Genomic DNA, 9,992 nt, shown 5'->3' on the forward strand with positions numbered 1-9,992 from the left:
CAGGGAAAGAGGTGTGGGGGATCTGTGAGGGAAGAACCTTCCTGTCAGAGGGAACAGCCAGTGCAAAGGCCCTGAGGCAGAAGTGTGGCTGACATGCTTCTAGGAGAACCAGGAGGCAGAGGCTGGAGAGACTGAAGGAGGAAAAGGGAAGAGAATGGCCCAAGGCCTTGGCAGGACTTCGAGTTTTCCTTTGAGGGAGATCAGCTATTGAACGGTTGAGGCCAGTGAAGTCTGTGACATGCTCTCGCTTTCATTACGAAGGAGTGCTTGGGCTGCTGTGCTGAGACCAGACTGGAGAAGTCAAGGGTGGCAACAGGGAGACCAGGGAGGAGGAGTTCGGGGGGGTGAGGTGGGGTTTGAAGTTGAAGAAGTAGATGGCATCCCAAGTTTGGAGATAGAGATGCAGGACTTGTTAGCGGACAGGTAGTATGTAAGGCCACAGTGGACAGGAGAGCCTAGGAAAGACATGAATGTGGGTGAAGAAGTGAAAGGGTCTAAAAGACGAGCAAGCCCTGGTGCCCTGGGACATGTGGGGATGGGGAGGGGAAGGAGTAGGAGCTGGAGGCCTGTGTCCATGCAGGAAGCAGGGGATGGTATGGGGAGCATTGAGTGCCAGCCGTGAAGGTCCCAGGAGCCAGGGAAAGGTCAAGGACCAGGCAGGCCGGGTCTATGCCCTTGAGAGGGCCTCCAGGGCTACAGCAGACATAACAGCAGCAGTGGAGGTGGGGAAGGCTCTGCTGTAGTGAGGTTTGGGGACTCAGGGTCACAGGACACACTGATATATGGCTCTGGGCTCAGGGGTCAAGGTGCCTCTGAAGTTTGGCCCAAGCCCTGCCCTGGGAAGAGAAGACCAGGACTAGTGGGACAAAGCTGAGGGTCCTTCCTGGCCTCCTTTTAAGCCCATTAGCTCTCAGAGGGGCAGGAGCAGCAGGTGCATGCCAGGAGGGGCGGCCTGGCTACGGTGCAGATGGAGGTGGTCCCGAGGGGTTTATGGTGTCAAGGCGGTCTGTGGGCTAGGTCCCTTTGCGAGAGGTAGAGGTGGAGAGGTGGCCTGAGGACCCAGCCTGGGCCCCTGGGACGGCCCCGGGACTGCAGGGGAGCCTAAGGAGGCAGTAAGGGCTGCCCACTGGGGAAGGGTGCTGCTTCCACTCAGCTCTGATCACGCTTTTGCTGGGACATACAAAATCCCACCGTGGGACGGAAGTCCTCGGCAACCCCCACGCACACGCACACACACACATTCCTCCTCCTCCCCGCCCCTTCTGGCCTCTCTTAGCAATGTTCACCAGCCCCCACCAAACCAGCGTCCCAGGAATTGACCATGCCCTTCAGTGGTGGGTGGCCTGAACACACATCATAAAAACAACACCAAGGCAATAGTTAACCGCTGACTCTGGGTGACAAACAGCAAGCAGGCAGCCCTGGCACCCGCTGTTGGTTGAGTGATTGCTCTATGCCAGGCTCTCGATAGGCAGCCAACATGCAGGCATAATTCCTCCTCTTGAGGTTGGTGATGAGACAGACACTAAAATGTGTCTGATTACACCTGGGAGGAGTACCCGGAAGGAACCTTCTAGGGCAACAGGAGCTGTGGAGGGAAGGGCTGGCCATCATTTGAGGGCAAAGACTTTGGAGTTCAGCCAGCAGCAGGGAGGCCTGACCTCAGCACATGACCCAGGACCAAGTGAAGGGACCTGCTCAGCGAGGGAAGGGGGTGTAGCCACGGTCATCGGCCACCAGATCATTGCTGGCCAACTTACAATAAGCACCCCCAGGGTCAAGGACAGCAGCACACTGCTTGCTCTAGTTTCTGTGACTCACAGGGTGAGGCTGACAGCTGGAGTGAGTGCAGCACCACCACCGCCATGCCACTTTGGCCAGCATCCCAGGGGCCTCCCCGTAATTCGAGCACCAGAAAAGAGACAAATAATGAGGCAACATCTACAATGGCTACAAAAAGTGAATTCTGTTTATTTTCATCACATGATTCACAATTCCAACACCAGTCTGAGGGAATTAGGGGACTAAAGGCAAGTGGTTGTCCATCTGCAATCTGGAAGATGTGGCCTCATCAAATTCAGAGAAAATCCCAACAGGATTTATACAGTTAGAAAATTCCAATTTTATGGAGCTCTTTGGCTCACTTCTTTTGCACTCAAAAGACTGTGAGGTTTGCCTGGCCTAAACTGATCTAGGGGCAATGTGCTTGGCTGAGCAATGCTGGCCGTAGGATGCAGACACTGGAAGGTTGAAAGGGACCATTGTCAACAGTGTGATTCATGTTGGGGGGCAGCACACTTCTCGTATAAAGGGCCCGAGAGTAACTATCTTTAGCTTTGTGGACCAGGTCCTTTTCACAACTGTCAGTTCTGCCCTTGGATCTCTAAGACAACCAACCATAGAGATGCATAAGTGAATGGGTATGGCTGTGTGGCAATAAAACTTTATTTACAAAACCCGGCTGAGGGCCAGAGTTAGCCCTGAGGTCACACTTCACGAACACCTTCTCTAAACCAAGAAACCCAAATCCCAGAACCTTGGACCTGGAGAGGACTTCAGGATCCAGGTTGTGTCCAACCACTCACATAAGGAGGGGCTGGCTTCTCCCTCTTAGTGCACAGCTAGCTGGCTGATTCAGGGCCCAGCAGAGGCCTTCCCATTCACTGCCTTCCAGAAGCAAGAGGGAGCTCAGGTTAGAGGGCTAGGGAGGGGGCAAAGAAAGGCAGCAGCTCTGTGGCTCATAGACGTGGTAAGATCCGAGCAAATGTGTGTGTGAAGATAGAGCAGCTAGTGGAGGGGGGGATTAAAGAAACTAAGGGCTAATTCTGGGCGTGGGGTCCTACAGGAGGTGTGTGAGGCCAAGGGCAGCCAAGGCCAGGGAGCAGGGCACTGGGGGAAGCTCTTCCCTGTGGGGAGTTATGCCACATATGCCAGTAGGGTGGCCAGGGAACAAAGAACTAGAAAAGTGTGAGCAGTGGGAGAATATGGCAGATTGCAGGCACTGCAAAAAGGTGGCTGTCTTGGAGAATGCAGAGGAGGAGGAGGAGGAGGAGAGTACAGGAGGAGAAAGGCTGAAGGGGCAAACAGCCGCTGGTGGCCGAAGATGCAAGGAGAGAAGGGTCCGTGAAGGGAAATGACAACTTAATCACATGCAGCCAGCTGCCAGCCAGGGGGGTCTGTAAGGAGGTATGAGGAGCGGTCGCTGCAGATCAGGGCAACAGAGCAGGACAGGTTTGGTGGGTGCAGATCACAACTGGCCATTTTCAGTCTTGGCTGCCTCGGGTGGAGAACTGGTGGGCTCTCAGGACTGGAGCTTTTAGGACGGGCCTGGGCCACAGTCCCGGGTTATACCCAGATGAGTCCCCAAGCCACCACCAAGAGTAGGCTGTGGGCCTAGGGGTGTAGACAGAGGAGAAGGGACAGGCCTGTGGGCATAGGAAGGAGCAATGGAGGAGACAGGGCCAGCGCAGCCAGTGAGGTATGAGAAGGGCCAGGCAGAGGCAAAGTCTGGGAAGCCTGGAGAAGTTTCTAGAAAGAGGGGCAGTTGGCTGTGTTGAGTGCCCTTGAGGGATCAAATAAGATGGAGACAGAGAAGTGGCTGCTGGACTTAGCAGCAGTGAGACTGATGGCCTGATGGGTCTGAGCATGGTGGGTGCTGGCTGAGGTCACGAGAGCTGGGGGAACCAAAGGGCAATGTGCCAGAGGCTGTGGACTCCACTCTCCAGCATCCTCCTTTTCCAAGTCATCTTCTGTTCTACCAAATTGGAACTCAGATTGGGCAGAGAGCGCAGTCCTCTCTAAGGAGGACTGTGCCAGTTCTAAGCCAGTCCTCCCCCTAGACCAGGGAAAGGGGAGGTGGTCTTCAGGAGTCCAGTGTGTGTCCATCACTCCTGAGTTCCAGAATATCTGCTCAGATCAGCCTACAGAAAGCCACTGCCATTTGTCCTGAATGTGGACCAAGTGGCAAGACCGAGACCCAAACCTCAAAACCCTTGCCACAGCCAGGCAGAGCTGCCCCACTTGTTCGTCCCAGTGGCTGGACGTTGATCATGCAGTGAGCCCCTGCCATCGCTGTGGGTGGGACTCACCTGCACCAGCCTGCCATTGATTGTCTCCTCCCTCCCTTCCCCCCTCCTTTCCCTCCTTCCTTCCTCCTTCCCTCCTTCCCTGCTCCCACCTTGGGTCCCTGTCGCTCTGCCTCCTACTCCAGATCCGGGTGGTGAAAGCATTCCGTAGCTCGCTCTATGAAGGCCTGGAGAAACCAGAATCCAAGACCTCCATCCATAACTTCATGGCGACGCCCGAGTTTCTGATCAATGACTACACCCACAACATCCCACTCATCGATGACACAGATGTGGATGAGAACGAGGAGCGCCTGCGGGCCCCCCCACCCCCATCCCCCAACCAGAACAACAACGCCATAGACAGCGGCATCTACCTGAGCACGCATGGCACCAAGTCAGCTACCTCGTCAGTGTTTTCTTCCAGACCCAGCAGCCCGCTCCACAGCGTGGAGACATCCCTCTAAGCAAAACTGCTCTTGGCACGGGCGCACCTGCACACGTGCGCACCGGCCAGCAGGCGACCCAGGCCTGCAGGGGGTGGAGCGCAGCCAAGGTGGCTGGAGATGGAACTTGCAAGAAGCCAATCCGTTCAAGGCTTCTTACCCAGAACCCAGGAGGAGGGAGACAGAGAAACTAGAGAGTGAGAAAAGCTGTGTTCCCCCTTTTTTTCTAATGGAAGCTTTTTTTTTTTTTTAACGAACACTACAGTTCCACCGGCTATTCACCATTTGGGCTGTGCGGTGGGGCAGGTGGCTGGTCTCACTTTGTTGGGAGCTTCATTCACCACTGGAGTGCCAATGGATGGACAGATTCATACAAAAAGACATAAGGCGAGTGCTGCTATGCAGGGAAAAGGAGGACGCCCCCGCCAGGCAGCCCACCCATGGAAGCCACCTGCCGACGTCCCCGCACAGCCAAGCACTCCATCCCCAGGACACGTGTGCAGTCTGTCTGTGTGTGTGCGTGCATAGATAGGTGTGTGCGTATAGACAGATATGTACACATATGACCAGAGGCATATTTAAAGAATAAGGAGCTATTTATTGGCATGATATGTCCATTCCTCTCATCAGGTGTTTTCAATTTGAAATTTCATTATTTATTGTGGCAAGTTTCTTTTCCAGGGAACTAGACTGCAAGAATATATTTCCGGTTGCTTGGGGAGCATCCCCCAGCCCCCACCACCACCCCACCCCACACAGCTGCCCAACTCCTCTCCTCAGCCCTCTGCCCTCCAGGCCCAGTTTCCGTGAATGTTGTTGCTGAGATTCCCCAGGAGAAGGTCAGGGGGAGGGACGCCCAAGGTCCCAGCAGTTACAATAGAAACATTTGCACTTTGAGACCCCTGCCTATAGAGGGGGAAAAACCTTTTGATGGAATATTTTATTTAAAGGAAAATACCAAAGTATTGATGAGAATGTCCCCTCCAGCAGATGGAGGGAGTTTTGCTTTCAGTTGCCTTTGGTTTCAACTCCAGTTCCAAGTCGTGATTGCTGGCTGGCAGGCTTTCTGTGTCCATGCCCCAGCTTCAAGAGGATGGAGCACTGGCCCCTGCTTCACACGGCCTCATGGGAGGATCCAGGATTCCAGGAGCAGCCCCAGGAGATCCAGGTCCCAGGTGGGGGGTGCGGGGGAGACTGGCAAGAGTCAGACAGGAAGCGGTAAACAAAGATGTACCTTCAAAAGCCCAGAGGAGCTGACTCACCACAGTGCAGCCCCAACTGGAGTCTCACTCTGCTTTGGCAAATACCAAAAAGTTGTCCCTGAGGCACCCAAAAAATGACTGGGAAAGTTCTTGGTCACCACCTCCCACAGCGCTCTTTGGTTCCCAGTCTTCTCGTTGAAGGACAGCTTGGACCCACAAGGGCGTGGACTTGTGTCTGCAGCCAGCGGCTTTGGTGCCATGCGGGGAGCAGCGGCGCCGTGACACCATTACCCTAACCACTCCCCTGGGTCTTTCTCACAAGGAAGTCAGATTTGCCAGACGGTTCCCTTGGGAGCCTCTCCTTGCAGTGTGGGCAACCAGTGTGCCAGGCCTAGGTTCCCCCAAACACGCACTCAGCAGGGAGGGTGTTTCAGCTTCTGAATTCATCTTTCTCACATGGTGCAGGCAGGCGGCTGGGCTGTGACCACAGCTTGTACACGTGCCTGTTGGCCTGGCCCTGGGGACAGCTGGGAGCCAGGGGCCATAGGGTCAGAACGGAAACTGCTGGTGCGGATGGGCACACTCAGCAGCTGCACTGGCAGAAGGCTGCTTTGCCCATCACATGCCCTGTCCTGCACCCACCCGCGGGGGCTCCTCTCACTTCCACCATCTGCGAGCACCCCAGGCTGGCATCCAAAGCACCCTCAGCCCCCACCGTTAACATAATGCCACATCACCTCTGAGCAGGAGTAGTCAAACCTTGGGCAAAGGAATTTTGGTTAGAAAAGAATATCCCACTTAAAATGCCAGCTACAGATAACTTAAAGCCATCCCTTTTTTCCAAAGGGCATCTTGAGAATGTTACCCACATGTAAATTGTTCCCTAATGTCCTTGTTTAAACAACAACAAAAAGGGCAACTCAATTTGTTGAGGGTCTGTGTATTCTTAAACAAGAAATATAATTGGAAATATTTAAATTGAAGAAGATAAACCATGTAATGCTACACTCATGGGCTTCTTTTCATTCTCTTTTGCAGACACATTGCTACAACAAAGAGTCAATGTATATGTACAAAACCCTCACTGCTGCTGTACAAAGTTGCCTACTGTGCATGTCAATTGTCTCATCCCTCAGTTGCCGGGTGTGGGGCTCAAGAAAGGGGTGCTGTGACCTTGGATCGTTGCTCTCATTTCTGTACAGTCTTCAAGCCAAGGGACCTGTCTCATCAGGAAGCCGCTCTCTACAAAGCATTATATTATATGGAATGGCTTGGTCAGCTGTGTTTGGTTATTAAATATGTTTTACATTTTTATCTGCCTGTTATAAAGATGAATAAAAATTATCTTAATGAAGAAGACCAGATGCATAAGTCTATAGTTGAACTTCCTCATTTAAAGAATAGACCAAAATTTCTGTGTATTAAAAAAAAAAAAGCCTCCTACAATCCCAGTCTGAGTAACGTGTGTTATTTATTATTTGGTGACATCTCCACCGGAACAAAAGAGAGGTGTCTTCACCCATTTCACCAAGCAGGGGTGAGCTGCCAGGCTGCGGCTGCCTGTCCAGCACTATGGAAAATGGGAGGGCTCACCTGCCCTGCAGGGCCAGAGGCGTGCCTATTTCCCAGCACAGGTTTGCTTGGCGGTCCTCTAGCTGTCTCGACCTGGAAGGGCCTGGCCTGAACGTCCAGGAGGTGGGGGCAGGGGACACCAACCCAAATGCCAGAACCCTGGAACACAAGCAGTCTCCCTCTTTTCTTACTGTGGTTAAAATATACACAACATAAATATGACCATTTTAAACATTTTTAAGTGTACAGTGAGTGCTAAGCACACTCATGTTGCTGTGCAGCATCCTCACCATCCCTCCCCAGAACTTGTTCATCTCCCCATGCTGAACTCTGTTCCCGTTAGACACCAACTCCCCACCCCGCTCCCCCAACCCAGCCCCCCGTCCGCCTTTCTGTCTCTATGAGTCTGACTGCTCTATGTCCCTCACCTCGTAGACGTGGAACCATACAGTGTCTGTTTATGGTGGCGTGCAGTTTCACATAGCACAATGTCATCAAGAATTTCCCTCCTTTTTACTATCGCACTGTATGGACAGCCCCCATTTCCTTTCTCCACTCAGCCATCGATGGACACCCGGGTTGTTTCCACCTTCTGGCCGCTGCAACTCATGCTGCTGTGAACATGGTGTGCACAGCGCCTGTACCATTTTATCCTCTGCCCGGCAGTGCACAAGGGCTCCAATCAGACTTTCTCTTTGAAAAAAGAAAAATGGGAAAAGAAAACATTAATTCATTCATTAATTGCTCCCTGGGTCATTCTCCCATTTATTCCTTTGCTCACCCGGTCTCTTTGAACACCTGTGTGTGGGGACATCCTCTGGTCCACCAGCAGGGCCACGAATGCAGCTCTGGCCCAAAATTTGCAGACGACTGCCACGGCAACAGTGCCAAGACCATCCACATCGCGTCACCTCATACATTACCCTTGTAGACCTCGCAATGCATTTTCCAGGAAAGCGGCCATGAAAGGAGAAAAATGGCTTCCAAATTTCCTCCCAACCACCAGGGTTCACACATCTAAAAAAGGCAAAAAGACAAATAGCAGGGAACAGCAAATAGGAAAGAGCCCTTGCACTTTGATGGGCCAGTCTATCTTGAATCATAAGGCTAAGTGAGATCGGATCAAATGCCATATCAAGATAGCTAGCACCTCACTGAGAGACATTGTGCTCCCGCAAAAGAATCGTTAATTTGTGTCTGTGGATTCTCTTTTCCAGATTTCTGCTATCAAATATGACACAGGTTCTCATTAAGAAAAACATTGGTCTTAGCCAAATGGCTTGGGGCATGGAAGTGCTACACGACTATCCCTCCATGAAGCTCACAGCCATCTTCAACCCCCAAGGGCACCTTGAGAGCAAGAGTACATGTCGGGAAGGTCCATGTATGAGATTTCTGGGCAGCTGGAACAAAGCAACACACAGTGGAGACTTCAAACCACAGATATTCATTCTCTCCCAGCTCTGGAGGCCAGAAGTCTGAGACCAAAGTGTTGGCAGGGCTGTGCTCCCACTAAAGGGTCTAGGGGAGGGTCCTTCCTTGTCTCTTCCAGCTTCCAGTGTCACCAGAAACCCTTGGCCTTCCTTGGCTTGTACACACATCACGGCAGTCACTGCTGCTGTCATCCCGTGGCCTCGTCCCTGTGCATCTGTCTTCACATGGCGCTCTCCCTCCAGATGTCTCTGTGTCTCTTCTCTTCTTATAAGGACACCAGCCAATCGGAAGAGGGCCCACCCTGCTCCTGTAGGGTCTCTTCTTACCTTGACAACATCTGCAAAGACCCTACTTCCAAATAGGCCCTACCCCCAGGTGCCAGGGATTAGGATGTAGACACATCTTTTGAGGGACACCATTCACTCCATTATAGCTGAAAAGGACGAGATGGGCTGAGTCCCTGGGAGGACCTGGTTTTCCCTTCCCCTTCTACCAGATTGACAGGATACGCAAGGCTCAACCATTTATCACTTCACAGTAATTAAGATTTAAGATATGCCCTGGACTATAAAACTCTTAGAAGCTTCAGGTTCTAGAAAATCTTACCTCAATCTTCTTGCTGACTGTTTTGAACCTAAAATAAAGGAGGTAGAAGGGTGTATATCTTTAATTCCCATTCTTTTTCACAAAAGCCTCAGTACCATGAAACCAAAGCAAACTCAAACCACCCTGTACCTCTGTCCTCACAAAGCAGGGCCGGCTCTGTCACACCTTTCCCGACAATGTCACATCTGGCGTTACAATGACAGCACATGCTGAAGGTGGGGCTTCCAGCCCCAGCAGCCCCAGGCAAACATACAGATGACCCCTGAGTAACAGGTGCTGAGAGGACAGGCTCAGAGACCAGCACACAAAGCCAGCAAGTCCCTGGGGCAGTGTGACACAAGTGGGTTGGAGGAAGTTTAACACAAGTTGCTGGAGGCTGAACCTGAGGGGACCCAAAGCAACTGAAGCTCCTTCTCTCCTTGTCGGGGGAGAGAAGACAGAGTCCAAAGGGGAAATGTCTGTCTCGTGGCTCCATTCTGATCAATAAGCACTGGCCGAGGGCAGTGCCTGGTCAGTGCAGGGCCGGCGAGGCCCAGGGCTGGGGCAACGCCACCTGGGCCCAGCCTGTGGGTAGGAAGGCACACAGAGGCCAGATGCTTTTTGAACAGGAGGCAGAAAGCACCAGCTGGGCCCCTCACTCTCCACCTTCCACGCTCAGATCCCTACCC

At 52.6% G+C, this 9,992-nt stretch overlaps 1 protein-coding gene across 6 annotated transcripts in view; it reads left to right on the plus strand.

The window, feature by feature from the left end:
• The window catches only part of ATP2B3 (ATPase plasma membrane Ca2+ transporting 3), a 57,705-nt gene extending 53,149 nt beyond the window's left edge, over positions 1-4,556 (plus strand). For 4 of the 6 annotated variants that reach the window (XM_036887136.2, XM_036887138.2, XM_036887137.2 and 1 more), the window contains one exon: positions 4,211-4,556. In XM_036887136.2, coding sequence (XP_036743031.2) covers positions 4,211-4,531 — 321 coding nt within the window. In that variant the 3' untranslated portion in view covers positions 4,532-4,556. The remainder of the gene's footprint in view (positions 1-4,210) is intronic. The other 2 variants (XM_036887141.2, XM_036887142.2) reach the window with 1 other exon arrangement.
• The last annotated feature ends 5,436 nt before the right edge of the window (positions 4,557-9,992 follow it).

Source organism: Manis pentadactyla, chromosome X (assembly GCF_030020395.1).
Source record: "Manis pentadactyla isolate mManPen7 chromosome X, mManPen7.hap1, whole genome shotgun sequence".
In the NCBI taxonomy this organism is placed as follows: Eukaryota; Metazoa; Chordata; class Mammalia; order Pholidota; family Manidae; genus Manis; species Manis pentadactyla.